Below are 19,330 nucleotides of genomic sequence, written 5' to 3'. Positions count from 1 at the left end.
TAAACTTAGGCGAACCAAACTCAAACAGCATCGCTGCGTCATCAGTCTTACACGAAAGTGAAATCTGCACTACAGTTTTTTTCTTCACAGTTTATCACAGGCGAATATTTCTACCAGAACAATTAAGAGCATACGCACAGGCTACGACACCGCGTGAAACAGCGTGTTGAGATAAAGTTTATCATCTGGAAATGGCGATTCCCGCCTGTGAACAATTTACTGCATTTCGGGCACGGAATTTTCTGTTGTTATTGTATGGCAGGAAACCGTGACTCATGGGTTAGGAGAAAACCTGACCCTGGCTGAGATAGTACAGACTGTTCGCAGTATCCACTCGAGCTTATCATGAAGCGCATGACGTGTCAGCATTCCCAGCTGACAGTGCTGATGGGTTCCAGTGAAGGTGTGAGGAGATCCCGGAAACAGATTAAGCTTCTGAATAGCCCAGCCGCCTGAATGACCTGCAGGCAGCCGGTATCTAAAGCGCTTATTCCCGAAAGAAGGCCAGGAAAAGAGTTTCTAGGGCGTCTACAATAGACGAACAATCGAAATTCCCTTGACTCAGAGGAGGGCCTCTGCCCGACTAGTGTCCACTGCCCACCTATTCGCTACGGGTGGCGCCAACCAATACCGTGCATCTCTTTTCGTGCACGTGGTACTATGAACCCAGCTTTTTAAAGCAGTCGTGCAGCGGTCGGAGACAGCATCGTCCAGCTCAGACGCTGGTGCTTTTGCGGTAGTGTGCATTGCAGAGCGTGGAATCGCGGTCGCGTTTCCTCTTTTTCGTGATGACTTCTGCCAGAGAGACGTTGTCCGGCACTGCAAAGACCAGAGACGAATTTCCCGCTGTTGTTTTCGACGCGGAATCGCAGACAATATACACCATTGGCAAGTTTCTCGGCAAGGTATGTGTCCTTAGAGAACGGGCGCGGTACGTTCCACACAGCAGAACGTGGTGGTATACGCTTTTAGTCTAGCCTGATTATAACGACATCCCTTCAAAGAAACCAGAAAGTTAATTGCTGCTGTCGCTTCGTGCGTTGGGTTAAATGCAATAAAGGCGTGAGGGCCCGTACACCGTGGAAATAGATTAATGTACAGCTTTTGCGAAACGTAACTATGTCACGGACGTTAGCAAAGTAGCGCAAAGCACGAACGGCTCTCCATAAGCTCTATATACGGGGTGTCTCACCTAAGACTTTACACATTTGTTAAAAACAAGCCTTTTGATTTAGAAGAGCGTTTTTTTTTTCAGAGGATTGTCAGCGGTGTACTAATTACGCCAGAATACAATCAAGAAAAGCGAACTAGCAGACTAGTTAATCACAACTGAATAGTTTACTTTTTAACTATTGCTAGCAGGTCCCTAAGTTACTGAGAGACGAGTAGCCCACTGTTAGCAATATCCGAATCAGTTTTTAGAATTTCGAAAACGTGTTTACCGGGCGCTCGGGCTCTAAAAAGTGTGGCTACATCGCACCAAAATAAATTTGCTTTCGAGAAGCTTGCAGGCAAAGTGACCTCTCTAGTGCGCGTAACTCGTTGAAATACCCAAAATTTGTTGGGCCACAGCGGCGACGGTAACGGCATTTTCGAAATCCTAAAAGCTGATACGGATATTGCTTACCGTGGGCTACACACCTCTCAATAATTAGGGAACATTACTATAATACTTAAAAAATTGACTAGTCAATATCAATCGACCAGAATGCTAGTTAGCACCTCTTAGCTGCACGAGCGTCTCCGAGCCTTGCTAGACAAGGAACTGATCATAGTATGCCGATTCTGCGGGCTGATGCCGACAGACGTTTACCCAATGAGAAATCTTTCTTACTTGTTTATCACACGAACTATTAAGGCTTTACTGGCTTATACTGTCGTCAGTCTGTTAACAAATCGTGTCACACGCGTTTAATTCGGGAACTAAAAAAGACAGAAGATACGAATCGTGGCTTCTGATAGAGGAAGATAAAATGATCCTAGAAGCCAAGTTTGATAACTGTAGGTTAATTAGTTTATTATAGGCAAAATGGCGGAATAGCGCGGACGACTATATAGCCACCGGAACGGTGTGACGGCATAGCCACCGTAAGTCCTCACGGCATAGTGACAATTGCCACAGAATGATCTGAAAACCGCCGGATTTTTATAAAATTAGAAGGAGAAATGTGTAATTAAGCGTAATTAACACTTCAGATCGCCGAAATGGGTATAATTTGGGTATCGATATAGCCACTGTAACGGTGTGACGTCACCCACCGGAAGTCGTCACGCCATAGTGTCCTCGGGTTTCGCCTGTCAACACTTTAGTTGCCAAAGTGTCCTCACAATTTTACCGACATTGTAGACCGCTCACAATGTTATGCCTAAAAAAGAGCTTGTCTAACTTTTTGGTGCATGTACTCTCTCCTCTGCCTTCCTCTTCTTAGTTGGGGAAGATTGGTTACCAGGAAGTGAAATGCGCTGTAACTGTTTCACATGTTGGTGGACACCTCAACCGCGCAATACGGGAAGGGAGGAAAGTAGGAGTGAAAGAAGGAAAAGATAGAGAGGTGTTGTATGGGAGTGCTCCAGACATTTCCACCAGCTAATGATTTCGTCCAGCGGGGGATTTTTAACGTGCACTAACATCACATACACACACACGTGCGCGTTTTGCGTTTCGCCTCCACCGACAAGCGGCTTCCGCAGCCGGATTCGAACTCGTGTGCTCCAGCTCAGCATGCAGCAAGGGCGCTATAACCACTGAGCCATCGCGGCGGGTTCTTCGTTTGGGAGATTTACAGATATAGCACAGCATGTAGACGGGACCACCAGGACTGTGCAAAAACGGGGAAACTCGGTTACAGATGGTGCTGTAAAAAGTTGTCAGTTGCAAGTCATGTTGCTCAGTTTACCAGTTAACGCGATTCTCCTGTTTTCTAACGTCCTCCACTACTGGCATTATTGTGCCAATAAAAGGCACCTTTATGCCTCAAAAAGCCTATGGTGAACAATTACTTGCGAATTCCTCCGAGGCACTATATTTTTGCACTTTTCCTGTCTGGTTGCGTACGACAGCCTCTAAATATACTGAATGGTAGGGAAAACAGCGCTGACGGACGGGACGGAAGAAGGCGAGACAGACACATGTGCTCAGCCCTCTCCAAATATATTGTGTCTGTGAAGAGACAATCAGTATCATCTCTTGTGTGAGTGCCCTGTCTTCGTGAACGAAAGACGTAAGCTTCGTTGTGGTCTGGACCGCCTCGATCCTCGCCCTTTCTCAGAGACCAATATCCTCGGTCCGTGGCTACAACAGTCGACTACCAGTAAGGCTTAGAAGGCACTGCTTTGTTTTTTTGGGAGAGATTGGTTACCGGGAAGTGAAAGGCTCTGTAACTGTCTCACATATATCGGTGGACACCTAAACCGCGCAGTACGGGAAGGGAGGAAGGTAGGAGTGAAAGAAGGAAAAGATAGAGAGGTGTTGTATGGGAGTGCTCCAGACATTTCCACCAGCTTATGATTTCGTCCAGCTGGGGATTTTTAACGTGCACTAACATCACATACACACACACGTGCGCGTTTTGCGTTTCGCCTCCACCGACACGCGGCTGCCGCAGCCGGATTCGAACTCGTGTGCTCTAGCTCAGCATGCAGCAAGGGCGCTATAACCACTGAGCCATCGCGGCGGGTTCTTCGTTCGGGAGATTGACGGAGTATAGCGCGGCTAGTGGAGGGGACCACCAGGACTGTGCAAAAACCGGGGAACTCGGTTACAGATGGTGGTGTAAAAAGTTGCCAGTTGGAAGTCAGGTTGCTCAGTTTACTAGTTAACGCGATTCTCCTGTTTTCTAACGTCCTCCACTGCAGGTATTACTGTGCCAATAAAAAGCATCTTTATTCCTCAAAAAGCGTACTGTGAACAATTACTTGCGTATTTCGCCGAGGCACTATATCTTTGCACTTTTCCAGTGTGTTTGCAAACGACAGCATCCAGATTATTCCTGTCTGGTATGCTTTGTAAACTAAACCGTACTTTTGAAACAAATTTCGGACAACTTTGCCAAAACTAACCAGGCTGAACGGTTTGCTTCTAAGTCGCATATTAAAAGCTATTATACCAGCCCTCAAGCTATAAATCTCTGTATGGTAAAGAGGACCCCTCTCCTCGGCTACAAGGAACTTCTTGATCTTTAGGGAAGCCGTGAGGGCTCTACTATGCGAATGAGAAGCAAACCATGCATCCTGGGTACTTTTGGCAAAGACTGTACCTATGCCCTTCTTCCGTTCGTTCCGTCTGTCTTGAATTTCACGTAGTGCCTATTTTGTGCACTTAGGCGCCAAGCTCATTTTGCCTTCAAGTGAAGGGATCCTTCGCTGAGTGTTTCAGTCACACTGTGCGACAGCAATTGCCCAGCATTCGTTTGGAGAACCGTGCAACAAGGCTGGCATTGCTTTTTCCAGGGCGGACACGCGCATTGCTTCGAGTTTGTGGACAAAAAGGCGAACGTGGTGTACGCAGGGAAGATCGTCTCCGAGGCTCATCTTAGATCGGCGATGGTCCAGTTTTGTGTGAGTTCCTATATCACTGCACGTCGTCTATTCTCCTTCTTCCCTTTCGGTAGAAATTTTGTCGATGGGACACTGACGACAGAATGAAACGATTTTCTGGCCTCGCAGGTGCATCGAGGCGGTCAACGAATAAGTCCATGAATAATTCAAAATGACTACATGTAAAAGCGAGCCAGTTCCAAACCCAAACGTTTAATGGATATGCGCCCTGGGGATACATTATACCGGGTGTCCCAGCTAAATGTAACCAAACTATTAAAAAAGGCGAAATGTCCTAGTCTAGTGAAACCAACTCAGGGTTGTTCATAGTCGCGTGGTCTAGTCTTGAGTATTTTTCTCACTCTTCAAAGTTAATTAACTAGTTAAGTTTAGTTATTGACTTCAGGAAGAAAATGTCAATGCAAAAGTTTTAGATCACCTCGAAAAACCGCTAGTAGTGCTGTTTCCGTCAAGTTACGATTTATGTAGCTTCATTTATTGGCCTTAAAAGAAAGCTCTCACGTGACCAGCTGCTCGCTCACTTCTGTGCCCCAATGTGCACCCAAAGTCTCATCGAAGAGAGGAATTCAGAAAAAACGAATTTTATTCGTTAAGGGCGTCTTGGGACGTTGAAGTGGCACAGTTGTCATGTGGAAGCTTTTTCTTATTGTGCGGGTTATGGTTAAAGGCCGGTAAAAAAACTACTTTACGTAAATATTACTTCTCTGCAAATGTCTCAGTAAGCTGTTTCTCAAAGCGATCTACAACTTTTCCATTGACACTTTGTTCCTCAGGTCAATAATTAAAAAGTTAGTTAATTAATCTTGATTAATTAGTAAACCTTGAAGAATGAAAAAAATACTGCAAACTACGTCAGGCGGCTCTAAACAACCCTCATTTGGTTTGAGACGGCTAGGACACCCCGTGTATTTTAAAAGCTTGGTTACATTTAGCTGAGACACCTGGTATAAGGATCCATTATCCACTTTCGATTTAGTGACTGTTTTTCAGTCGTGCTTCTGCGGCTTTCAAGCGTCAGTAGGAAGCAACCGTCAGATCCGGTCCCATACAAGTCAATGGTGAGGTCATTTCCCAGGGACGCTTGAAAGATGCGGCAACATCACAGAACAACAGTGACTATTGCGATAGGGCCGCATATATTCGAAAGGGATAGTGGATCTTCATAGATTACGGCCCCTGCTTGTAGTTTTATGGCCTTTTCAAAGGCTTACCTAACCTCAGTTTTCGTTGACAGTAACACCTTTCACACGGTAGCGTGTCGAGACAGACCAACTGAAATCTCTCCATGTCCTTTTAATGCTTCTAAAAATTTTCTTTCAACTTTTTATCTGCAGAAGGGGGTCACCAGCGGGGGACAAAATTTACACTTGATTCTTGCAACACAAATAGAAACACAGCCATATAGGTCAAATTACGCTGTGGTAACCGCTTACCTTTGCCAGCGTGGTGGCTTTTGTCATTTCCACGTACGGCTTTATCAATCATAATTATCAGCTTCTAATTGCGCGACTTTTTATTCTTTTTTTACACTTTGTACAAAATTTACGAGGTTATTAATTAAATTGTTTTCTGGAGCTTGAAGATGAAATCGACATCCACCGAAGCCTGCGTCACAAGCACGTGGTTGGTTTCCACGGCCACTTTGAGGACGACAAGAACGTGTACCTCATCATGGAGCTGTGCACATTGCAGGTGCGTCAACGTTCCTGCTCTCGGTGCTTCCCATTTGCCCTGAATTTCTTTGCGTTCATTCGAAAATGTTGCTAAGGTTATAAACGTTCGTTTCTATTTCGTTTAATGGCGCTTAACGTTCCAAAACAACTCAGGCTATGAGGAATGCTGTAGTGAAGAAGTTATTTCGGAATAAATTTGGCCACCTTGTATTCGTTAACGTTCACTGACTTCGCACATCGCACTGGCCTTTAGAATTTCTCCTCCGTCGAAATCCGACGACTGAGGTTGGGATCAGAGTTGTTTCTATCGTCTAAGTGGCCGAGCACTATAGCCACTGAGCTCCTCAGGGTTACGGCTGACTGATCAGAATACCGGTGCGGTCAGAGTTGCATCCATGCAGTAATTAGACTATTTAAAATAGCGCGGACGACTGGACTGAAACAGGATAACCATACTGTCTAGTTAGTGTGTATGAAACATAATGAAACCAGAGACAAAGAAGTTCGGCATACACTAAACTATTTTAACGTGTATAAATGCGAAAGCATTGGTGTCCCTGGGTGCTTAACCCTGCTTAATTAACCCTGACCTATACCACCGGCCACCGTATCCCCACAAACTTCTCAATCTCATCCACCCACCTAACTTTCTGCCGCCCCCTGCTACGCTTGGCTTCTCTTGGAATTCACTCGGTTGCCCTTAAGGACCACCGGTTATCATGTGTTCGCATTACGTGGCCCGCCCTAGTCCATTTCTTCCTCTTGATTTCGACAAGGATGTCATTAACCCGCATTTGTTCCCTCACCCACTCTGCCCTCTTCCGGTCTCTTAACGATACAGCCATCATTTTTCCTTTCATAACTCGCGGCGTTGTCCTTAACTTAAGCTGAACCCTCTTTGTTAGCCTCCGCGTGTCGGCCCCGTAGCTGAGTACAAGTAAGATACAGCATTTGTATACTTTTCGCTTGATGGATATTGGTAAATTGCTATTCATGATCTGAGTGAGACTGCCATATGCGCTCCACCCCATTATTATTCTTCCAGTCATTTCGCTCTCATGATCCGGATCAGCGTCTCATTCATTGCTTACCAAAGGGTAACGTTGAGTGCGTGATGCTGGCGTGCGATTAAGCGTGTGCCATGTGCGGGTTACCAGACCGCCGGCGCGCCGGTCGCACCTTCAAGGGTCGTCCGCAGGCTTCATTAGCGCATTTACTTCACAGTCTCTGGAGGATGTCCTCCAGCACCGCAGGACCCTCACCGAGACGGAAGTGCGGTACTTGATGCGCCAGCTGCTCCTGGCCTGCCAGTACCTGGTGCAGGAGAAGGTCATCCATCGAGACCTGAAGGTCGGGAACCTGCTCCTCACCAAGGGCTTGCAACTCAAGGTGGCCGACTTCGGGTTCGCCACACGCCTCTACTTCAAGGAGGAACTCAATATATCCATTTGCGGCACCGCCAACTACATGGCCCCCGAGATGCTTAACCTGAAGGGCTACAGCCATGAAGTGGACATCTGGGCCGTCGGATGCATCTTGTGAGTCTCTCAGGGCCGGATAAAGAAAAATGGGGACCCTGGGCAAATGGCATATAGGCCCCCTCTCTCTTTCCCTACAATGACCTCCCTGCCCTCTGCAACACTACTGGAATTGCCGGAATACACCCATGTTTCATTGCAATTCCACGAAAATAAAAAGAAGTGCGATCAATGGGACTCGTGCAACAGTAACGCATTAGCATTAGTTTTACAGCGCACAAAACACAACGCGACTCTTGGAACGCGCCGCGACACGTGTCCGTCTGCGGCCGAGCGCCGAACGTCTCGGAAGAGCCACGTGGTGCGACCGACAACTTGTGTGGGGCTGCATGGCAGCCCGCTGCGCTCGCCGCCCACTTTCCTCTTTCAATGACTCCGTGAACAACCAGACAGACGGGTTTTTGTTCGCAGCACTGTTGCAATGCTAACGCATTAAAAAAAAGCAGGCTGAGCTAGTTTCCTACAGTTGAGCTGGGCGCTCCAGCAGCGACTAGGAAATAGAAACACTCGTTAATTAGTGCTCCGAGAAGGTATTATTAAAGGTTATTAAAATTAGTTTGATTACACGATGGACGTTTACTACTACCCTCATGGGGCACATTTGAATAGCAGAAGTTAAATCCTGGATCAGTGATGAGCGTGCTCGACTCAGCACCCGGGTTCAAACCTAGCTACATGGCGGTCGCGTTTTGATGAAGGCGAAATGCAAAAAGGCGCCCGTGTGCTGTGCGATTTAAGAGAACGTTAAACATCCCCATGTGGTCGAAATTTTTCCTGAGCGCTCCACAACGGCACTACTTTTTTTTTTTGCTGCCGCGGTGGATCAATGGTTATGGTGCTCGGCTGCTGACCCGAAAGATGCGGGTTCGATCCCGGCCCCGGCTGTCGGATTTCTTTGGAGGCGAAATTCTGGAAGCCCGTGTACTGTGCGATGTCAGTGCACGTTAAAGAACCCCAGCTGGGAGGTCGAAATTTCCGCAGCCCTCCACTAAGGCGTCTCTCATAGCCTGAGTTGCTTTGGGACGTTAAACCCCCTTAAACCGATAAACCAACGGCACCTCTTTCTCTCCTTTCATTCAGACCTTCCTCCCTCCCCTCAAGACATGGTTGAGGTGTCCACCTAGAAGTGAGGCAATTACTGCGCCTTTTATTTCATCGGAAATTAAATTCCCCCTGGCTCTACAAAACCAACCCCAAGAAAAAAGAACGAACAAAATAAATTGTCAGGACCGCGGCTATCACATTTTGCTGGAGGCGAAATGCTAGAGGCCCGTGCACTATTGCGATAATAGTGCACTTTGAAGAACTTGATGTGGTCGAAACTATCCGGAGGATTCCACTACGGCGTCCCGGATAGCCGGACTTGATTTGGGATGTTAAACCCCATAAACAAGTGTTTCGCTTTGGCTGCCGGAGCACAAAGTGAAACCGTGGGACTTCCAAGAAGCTAGCATGCACAGCCTGATTTGTTTTTCAAATTTGGCAAGGAGAAAACCCGGTGCATATAATAATTCTGGCACCCATTCTTCATATGTGTGCGAAATTCGAACAATCCACCCGTGTATCTGAGAGAAGCATTCTACGGTGCGCATTTTTCTCAACAGTCCGTATATGATACTCGTGCAAGTAGACACCGCTTCAAATTCCGCAGCGCATTCTAGTTTCGTTTTTGCCTACCCTGCTCTAATAATGCTTGTGACGCTAAAATGTCGCATTTCCTTATATTTGTAAACCATACAGAGGGCGCAAAGCAAGTTTTTTTTTACATCTAGCACCGCACTGCATATTAGCGGATATGTGTGGTTTTAAAAATTAATTAGTGCATTTTTAGCCGATTATTAAAGCTGTTCCAGCAGAATGCTTGGCGGTGAGGCGGGAGTCCCACCTGTTATGTCGACGGCAGGATTCTCAAAAACACCACACCTTCAGACGCCACTGGACGGGGGGATTGACAGAAAACCACGAAAGCCTTTCCGCAATCCGTAAGCAAACGCATCTATCGCTTCGTAAGAAAGGGGGCCCCGTCGGGGTGGCAGCTCGACAAGCTACCCCCCACTGATTAGGCTAAACAAAGTTGCTTAAGGTGGGTGCCCATCTCCTCGTTCTGGTTTTCTCGCTTCATACGTGTCACTCAAAGTTCCATTGCCCACGGTTCCATACGCTAAGCAGGTTAGAATAAATGGGCCCCTTCTCCTGCTATCGGAGGTGAGGCCCTGGCCTGCAGCCCCCTTAGACCCCCCCCCCCCCCCCCCCCCTCATTCCAGCGCCGGTCTCTCTCAACTGCGCAGAAATGTCTTCAGCTCTTTTAATACTTCCAATGACAGCTCGCAATGCACATATCGTACAGGTACTAACCCGTCCGTAAATGCATTAAAGGCGTAGGCTACCGTCCGAAATGTGAATATAAAAACTGAGAAATTCTTTCCTATCTTTGCCTATATTGACAGTAACGTGGGAAGAACTCATGCCCGAGGCATTTACTTATATTTTCATCTGGCGAAGCAAGTCGGGCGTGAGTGGACGGCGGTGATGTGTTCTGATCAAACACCGTAGCTTCGCCTGCAGTCAGGTTACGTCGTGTAAAATAGATGTGAATTTTGCGAATGAACTAGGCGGTATTACAAAGGGTTAATTTAAGTACAGCAAATTTCCGGCGGCATAATTTTTCGTATTTCATCTAGTCACCGTATACCGCAGAGTTCAAGTGTGCTTGTTCATTCCAGTATACGTCGACAGGTGTGCTTTTATCAATATAAAACACTTGCGCATATCTATGATAGACATCATTACCCTTAATTTTTACGGTTCTTGAACTTTCGTAATGCTTTGATTTTTGTTTGCGATAAAAGCTGGGAATCAGTAAACGGGGCGCTCATTATCGTAATGGTGGGAAACAGCTCAGACTGGACGAGAGACAGAGAATGAAGCAGACGTCAGATGCGCTTCTTCCTTCGTTCCTGTCTCATCGAGTCCAGGCTGTTCGTCATAATTATGAAATTACGCCACTATCTTAAAGTCGTCTTTGCAACCCTTATTACCACCAACTTAACTGGCGGGCAGTCATCTCGTCCTTCCGCTGACAGGCCTCTGCATGAAGTCGGGATTCGCAGAAGCCGGCACAGACGGGAAGCGACGTTCATGTGTCGAGAAAATGGGTTTGAAAAGTTCCAGCCGTGATTCCTGGGTACGCAACCGGGTATGCGTATCTTCAAGCAAAGAACTTACGAATGCCAGAGAGAAAATATTGTCCATAAAATCACTGTGCGGTCCCTCTAAATGTTAAGAAACAATGAGATCACCCCCTTCACGTTCAAATCCAGGCACTTAGGTGCATCACGAGCGTCGTTTGCCCGCTCTTAGGTTAGCATTTCATGGCGACTGGTTGGTAGGGGTCTCCTGTAGCATTGCTGTGCCCGCACTCCTTGGAGCTGTGGCGTGCTGAGATGGCAGACGGTGCGGACACTGACAGGCCGCGAACTGCTCTCCGCAGGTACAAGCTGCTAGTTTGGCGTCCCCCTTTCAGTTCGTCGTCGAAGGCGACGATTTACGACAGAATCAAGAGGAACGAATACAGGATACCTTCGACCGTGTCCCCCGACGCGAGCGCCCTCATCCGGTGGATTCTCCAACCGGAACCCGCAAGGCGGCCCAGCATCGAAGCCATCATGCACCACGAGTTCATGACAACAGGTAGGCCTCATCTTGCATCTCTATACTCTGTATGTCTGTGTGCTATAGTGCTTCCATCATGGCTACTGTTCTTTTTTATGCGAAGCATATTACTAGAGGTACACTACAGCCCTTCGCCGTGGTTACGCGCCGTGCACACCACGCGGTACAGTGACGTCACCCCACATGACATACCACGTGCCACATGTCGTCACGACAGAGGAAGATGGGGTCCACTTCGCGCCGTCGCTGTGGTTGCACGCCGTGCAGACCACGTGGTATAGTGACGTCACACCACGTGACATACCACGCGGCACATGACGTCACGACAGATCGCCGTCACGCGCTGGGAAGGGAGAACGATGCCATCGCACAGACACCGGAATGTCCTCGAGCGGCATTCCCGCGCATTTCGAACGCGCGTTCACACTCGGTGTAGGTGAAACGCTAGCTCCACCGGGCAGGCGGACGCGGCTTCCGTGGCAATCCAGGCGCCCACGCAACGCGCGTCTCGGGGTTAGTCGGCGTTCCGCTGTAGCCATGCCGTTGTCTTCCCCCACGACGAAGGCTTCTAGTGGTTGTATTAAAATGACCAAGTATTCAACGAAGGAAAGCCATGTATTACCAAGCCTAGCCATCAATATGCTTCGCATCTGACCAGGGTTAACCAAGTTAAGCCTCAGCAATTTTTTTTTTGCAACGCTAGAGCGTTATAGCTGACGTTCGGCGAAAACGCCGCGCTCGTTGTCACTAATAGGTGGTGTCCAATCTGAACGAGCCGCAAGGAATGCTGGGCGCGTGTACGGCGCGTGTACGTGTGTACACGCGCCGTGTACACACGTACGGCGTGTACGGCGCTCTGCTTGAAATGCGGATTTGCCAAGCTTAAATTCGCTCCTAATAAGTTAATACGCGCGAATGAAGTCGTAAAAAAGGTCAGCATGCTCTACGTGCATTATTATGCCCACGCTCGACGTTCCGTATTGGAATTAAGGGCTGAAAAGCGTTGTAAGTGCGAACGTTTCGGCATGCTTCGTCTGTTCGCGCTGAAGTTTAGGACGCTTCATTCACTCGCTGAAAAGTCCGCTTCTTGTTACGGTTATCATATGGCTGCTACATAGTTCTCTAATATATATTAGAGTACATATTTCCTATAGGTTTCGCGCTTCCAGGCGCTGAATATATGGACTACCAGCAACCGCAGCCTAGCATTACGTACGAGCGCATATTGTAGCAGGGTGGCTACGACGACAAGGAGCTTGAACCGTGCAAATCCGCGGAGGACTTTCGGTACTTTTTCTATACACGCCGCAGTGGCCTAGCGGTTAGGGCGCTTGGCTACTAAGTCGGAGGACCCGATCCGGGACTCGGCGGCCGCGTTTCCGATGGAGGCGAAGCGCGAAAGGCGCCCGTGCGCTGCGCGATGTTAGCGCACGTTAAAGAACTCCCGGTGGTTCCAATTAATATGGAGGCCTCTACTACGGCGTCCCTGTTTGCCCACGAGTCGCTCTTCCTCTCGAAAGTCTGTGAACTTATCAATGTTTTACAACCTTAGCAAGGGGCAAAATCTGTTTTATTGTCGGCTCCTGTACTTGTCAGCTTAATTGCTTTCATTGCATATTTGCTATGCTTTATGGAATAATTACTGCAGAAGCTGGCATTCTTAACAACTCTGTCATGTGATTTAATTTTAGTTGAGCTGTAATGGAAAAATGCAACTGCATTACAAATGTGTTGAATTAATTCAGCACTACTGTAGTCTTTCTGCCTGTACGAATTATGCCCCGACAAGCATGCACCGAGACTTTGTGGCTGAAAACCTCCACTTATGTGCGCCAAGAGCCCAGATGGGAAGTTACATGGCAGCTATTCCAGCAGTGAGAGGCGTCCACTTACTGCAGCTTTGGTGGATGCACAAGAACTTTTCTCACAAACAAAATTGACTATGCATAGTTATGCACTGCAACTGCACTGCAATGCATTTTACACCCTGCATGGTGGTGTGGGACATTACAAGCCATTTACATTTAACTTGCACCTCTGAATGTTAAGAATTTCTGTACTCGATTTCCCGATGCTGGCTGCTGCATTAGGTAGATGAAAAAAATGTACAAAAATAAATGCTTTGTTTTGTGTCATCTCTTGAACATTCACTAGCTTCAAGGATGTAAAATCAATGTTGCTTCCCATGAAAGCAGAGGAGAGCCTGTAGCCATTTTGCTGTCGTGTACTTCGTGCTCTGAGCCTAGTTGAAGGAGAACCACCAGCCTGTGTACAGACAGATGTCGCCAATGGTTGGCACGTCAGCTGTTGATGCCTAGCTATGTATAGAAATGTGGAGATGTATAACTTACGCACTGTATGCACAATGTTCAAGGTAATGTAGGTAAGTAACAACACTAGCAGCTAGGCAAAAGATGAGCTTGCCTTCTATTTTTCCTAATAAAAACCTAAGGCCAAAACAAGGCATCAAAGCCTGCTACAGAGCTTCACTACAGGCACCACAACACGCACTACAGCGCTTGTCTCTTCTCCTTTCTTTGTTTGTGTTTGCATGCTTTGGTGCTGCTCCTTTTCTTAGATTCAAAATGCACCAACTAGCCCCAAAGGAAGTTTTATTGAACGCAAACAAAGTCAGGCACAAAGACAAAACAGTAAGCAACAGGAGCCAAAAGCAGAACAAGCTCTTGACGTGGGCAGCTTTACTGTTGAACTGCAAGAGGAGCAAGTTTCTCAGCTATTAACGAGAAACTCTTCTTGTCCTGTAGGTATAACATCATATCTTTGTCTTGGAAAACCTTTCGCAGCGCATTTTCTACAGCATGTAATAAATGAGTTTAATGCAGATCTTTGTGACAAATAGTAAATTATAATAAATAGTATGGTCGAGCGTAAAAAAATATCATGCTACAGCTTTTACAGCACACACAGAAGCTTGATACGAGTTGTTTTCAGAATCTTCTACAAGTCCCTGTTACAAAGTCTTGTGCAATGTTGAACAAAAGGCATTTGAATCCAGTTTTAGCTTTGGCGTTAACAATGCCGCACAGCTTGCACATTGATAAACCATCCGTAAGACACTAGTGATAACAAAAAGTCTGGAATTACTGAACACAATGCGTTCCTTGGCTTTTTAATAAAAAAACGTAATTTTATAGCATGATTATTACTCTTGATAGTTATGTACCCAACGACCACTAGACCAGCCTCTGCCTTCCTTGTAGCATCTTGCACTTCTTGAAATCACCAATGTACCTCTCAATTAGTCAATCATTAAGTGCAATATTACTACATGCAAACATGCAATGCATCACATATGCAAGCTATAGACGTAGACATTTATTTACTTCATATGCATGTTCAGCACATAAACAGTGTGCAAATGACACTTTGCTGCACAGTGAGAGTTCAGTATTATAGCATTTGTGTCAGATGTCAATTCTACTATGTTCTGTACAATGAACGGTGAAAAACAGCTAGGTTATGTTGGCTGCCATTTATTTTTAATCGTGTTATCCTGAAGTGAAGCTTTTCCCAACTTACTGACTCAGAGTATGAAAAGAAATGCGGTTAATAATTCTTATCACTTTCTAATGCGATCACCTTGTCTGTCAGCCTCCTTCTCCGCACACAGGAAACGAAGAAACATTACTGCAACATGCGGGTCCACACAAACAGGGAACTTGTGTGTAACAGGTTGCTTAATTATAATTTTCGACACTTGCTGCGTGCTCATGTCGACTAGTGTTCTGGTGAAAACGTGTTTCAGTTTGAGCATGAAATTAGCGAAAATGGCCTCATAGAACAATTTATAACTGAACGAGATGCCGCCGTACGTGGCCGCGGTGTCGCCGTTTCGACAGCTGACGGCAGTAACAACACACTCCTTAAGTATTAGCTATGAATTCGAGCTACTCGCATTCAGCGCAAATGTCTAGGAATAATCGTCCTGTCCTTTAACATCTTAAGTTGTCACGCTGTACTGACGGAGGCTGAACATCATATATTTGCAAACATAGCCCGCGCGGTGCTGCCGCCGTCATGTGAGAACGGTTCTGGCACATAGCCGAAGTCTTCCGAGCGAGAAATTGGTGCTCCTGAAGGAGATAAACAACCTACTTTACCGAATTCTTCAACTTCCACAACGCTTTCAAACTCTGCCGCCAACAATATGCTCGAAGCAGAGCATAGGGTTGACCGTCGCAGGCAGTCTGCCAGCGGATCGCAACGGCGCACTGTTCTTGCCGTTCCCTGTAGTTGATGGCACTCGGAACATGTTGCATTCCGTTGCAATGAAGTTTCTGCAGGTTGCGGCAGCGCACAACATCCTTTTTCCAGCAATGTGAGAGCCAGTATTAAGAAAAGAAAGACCGAAACCGCACGTCTGCAAGCAATGCCTACGCAAACCAAACGACGGAAAAGACCCGGAAGTTCAAATTCAGGTGACAAAGCTGCGCCGTGACGCAATGTCCGCTGTCAGTTGGACACCACCTATTTAGGATTGTTCGGCAGAGGTCGTGACGTCGCACCACAGTCAACCAATGAGAGTGAGGCATCATATCGGACACGGAGAACAGAGGGGTAGGCGGGATGGCAGACGCGCAGAAGTCAGAGCTTGCGGAAAGTTTCCCCTGCTCTTTTCTTTTTATGAGAAGCATACTACTTTAGCTACCACTTTAGCCCTTCACCGTGGTTATGCGCCTCCAAATCACGTGATACGTGACGTCACACCATGTGACACGATGACGTCACGACAGTAGAGAAACGGGTGCCCGCCTTGCGCCGTCGCTGTGGTGGTGCGCCTCCAAATCACGTGATGCATGACGTCACACCACGTGACACGATGACGTCACGACAGTGGAGAAACGGGGGCCGACCTCGCGCTGTCGCTGTTGTTGTGGGCCTCCAAATCACGTGACACGATGATGCCACACCACGTGACATGATGACGTCACGGCAGTGGAGAAACGGGGGCCCACCTCGCGCCGTCGCCGTGGTTGTGCGCCTCCAAATCACGTGATACATGACGTCACACCACGTGACACGATGACGTCACCACAGTGGAGAAACGGGGGCCCACCTCGCGCCGTCGCTGTGGTTGTGCGCCTCCAAATCACGTGATACATGACGTCACACCACGTGACACGATGACGTCACGACAGTGGAGAAACGGGGGCCTATCTCGCGCCGTCGCTGTGGTTGTGCGCCTCCAAATTGCGCGACACGATGTTGCTTCGCATTCTCCAGGCTTAACCAAGTTAAGCCTCAGCCATTTTTTTTTTGTTTGCGAGTCAAGTCTTGTGACAGAGTGCATGATGTGACTCTCGGGGTAGGGGTGCAGCGATGGAGCGCTTCTAAAAAGAAACAAAATAAAGGCGGAGGTTCGCTTTGGACGGGTGCGTACCGTAAAATTGTTTCTGGAGTTTCGGTGGAGGGCTGCGTCAAGGGTAGGGAATTTTCCATATGTACCAATGTCCGATCACTCTTTACTCTCGTGCAAGCTTAATTCGAAAGAACACAGAGTTATGTCACTGATTGTACTAGTTCGTGTTAAAGCGAAACATTGGGTCTTCCCATACAGATCGTTTCCACAACGTCAAATTTCTCCTTTAGTGTGTAACCAATAATCCGACGGGAACCAACCTCGCGTAAAATCGTCCGTTGTCTGTTCCCTTGTCTGTTCGCAGCTGGCCTAGCGCGAGCACTCCGTCCCGCGGCACTGCCCGCAAATCGTCGTCTGCTACGTAGCAGAAATCCGCGCTTTCGCTCCGATTCGAATGTAACCTCGTGTTCCGTATTCACCTGCCCCTGTTACGAAAAATTCCGCTGCGCAATCTACTGAACTATATGGGCTCAAAACGCCGACTACAAGGTACCTTATGATGGTCTTCGTCTTTCGATAAGTAATTTAACATCTAAAATTGCCTGCATTTTCGGGAATCGGCGAAAAACTGCATTCAGCTGCGGGAGAACTTTTTGTCCAAGCGAGCAAAGAAGCCACTTTGACAGGTTGCGCCATCTGGCGAGCGGTGAGGCAACCGATGTCACGGCTTGGGGCTGGAATGTGCACCTCGCGCGGTTTCTTGGGATGTGCGTGTCGTCTGCTCCTTGAAATTAACTCCGCTCGCCAGATGGCGCAGTCTGTCAGACTGGCTTCTTTGCTCGCCTGGACGAAAAGTTCTGCCGCAGCCGAATGCACTTTTTCGCCGATTCCTGAAAATGTACGCAAGTTTAGATGTTAAATTACATATCGAAAGACGAAGACTATCATAAGCTACCTTGTAGTCGGCGTTTCAGCCCATACAGTCCAGTAGTTTGCACAGGAGAATTTTTTCTAACACGGACAGATAAATACGGAACAGGCGGTAGTAAACATTCTCTGTAGTTTTCCCTTTTGCCAGAACTGCTAATCACCTCGGCTTTAGTTTATGGCATTGATCCACCTGCACAGGCCCGGAATGCTCTTCGCCCTCTCCTTCCAGGCCTGCTTCCTGCCCACCTGCCTGCATCCCGTGTCACAACGGAGCCTCACGTGGACGCCGTCGGCACCGCCTTGGACACAGACGACAGGAAACCCGTCTCGGAGTCCATGGAGGGTTGGACTTTGTCTCCGACTGAAAAGGTCCACATGGGAACGGCTGCACTTATTTAATGCTTCAACAGCTCCAGTTTTTTTTGTGTATTTCTGCAGTTGTTACAAGTATTGTAACCATTGTTTTATTTCCGCAATACAAATTTCAGGAAACTTTTCTTTCAAACTTTGAGGCATCCTGTTTCTTGTTGACATGCACTGTCAATCCTTTGCCATTGGAGTACATCTACAGATAATATATTTTTGACAATCCTTCTGTCGTTACTGGCAAGCCTGTTATTGGGCTCCGAAGGTGGATTGCGGTGAATGCTACGGCTGTGATGCGATTTTAATTTTTATGTGTCCAACTTTTTAATAAATATTTGTACCCAGTGCATTGTATCCATTTGCACTTTACGAAAAAGACACGTTATCCTCTTTTCGACCATACCAACTGGGAACTGTGATTCACAACTATGCTATCCCAGGTGGCCACTTTGTGGAGGCTACTAGAGTTACTGTATACATATACAGTAACTCTAGAGGCTGCCAGATGGTAGCGCCACCTATGAACGAGCGCGCCAGCTATCGGTGGTGGCCTATAACTTTTTGTTTAATGTGTTGTTACTTATTTTTAATCCTGTGGGCCTCTTTACGAGGCCTGATAGCAGGTGGGGAAACACAATTTGCACACTCAGTTCGAAGCTACGACGAGACAAGCAGCATAAAACGCAACCACACGGCGGCAAGAAGAGACACATGATCAGAACAGAGTTACAAATAAACTGTTAGACCATGTTGAATAGGGGGGAACATTTATTTATTTATTCAAAATACAGGGCCCAGAAGGGCATCGAGTAAGGAGGCAAAATGGCGGATCAAGTACGATAGGAACAATTAAATACATCGCGCCATACAAGCAGTGGCGGTCTCAGAGATTGGTTTTGGGGGGGGGGGGGGCGGGGGGGAGGACTTCTGTATACAAGGTAAGAAAAAGGTAGAAAAAAAATTTATTTACCTTTTATTTGTACAATTATTGGGCGTTGTTTGAAAAATAAATGGCGAGAGATAGATGTTATACCATAACTCTTGATTGGAGTGTTAACGGTTGCTTGAGCAATATTCAATTCCATGCCGGGGGAAAACAGGTTTGTCGGATAAGATATTCGGCCACAGTGGGTCCAGCAAGGTCAAAGCACCTGTCCAGTCATTTCACGAGCCCGGTTGGCGGCATTCATTACTCACTTCGGGGAAGGCCGCTTTCACCGTCGAAGGACCCCCCTTCCTGCCAATGGCGTCGGCCGATTCTCAACCCTGCTAGC

At 47.3% G+C, this 19,330-nt stretch overlaps 1 protein-coding gene across 1 annotated transcript; it reads left to right on the top strand.

The window, feature by feature from the left end:
* The first annotated feature begins 788 nt into the window (after positions 1 to 788).
* Positions 789 to 18,089, top strand: LOC149356055 (serine/threonine-protein kinase PLK1-like). The gene is made up of 6 exons (XM_089576240.1): positions 789 to 905; positions 4,450 to 4,557; positions 6,133 to 6,249; positions 7,455 to 7,768; positions 11,259 to 11,458; positions 17,920 to 18,089. Exons 1-6 carry the CDS (start codon positions 789 to 791, stop codon positions 18,087 to 18,089), a joined length of 1,026 nt encoding a protein of 341 aa, XP_089432366.1.
* Positions 18,090 to 19,330: the final 1,241 nt, after the last annotated feature.

The sequence above is a fragment of the Amblyomma mixtum genome, chromosome 3, assembly GCF_055824585.1.
Source record: "Amblyomma mixtum isolate Tamu chromosome 3, ASM5582458v1, whole genome shotgun sequence".
Taxonomy (NCBI): domain Eukaryota; kingdom Metazoa; phylum Arthropoda; class Arachnida; order Ixodida; family Ixodidae; genus Amblyomma; species Amblyomma mixtum.
Note: the sequence above shows the minus strand (reverse complement) of the source record. Positions and strands in the feature narration are given on the sequence as shown.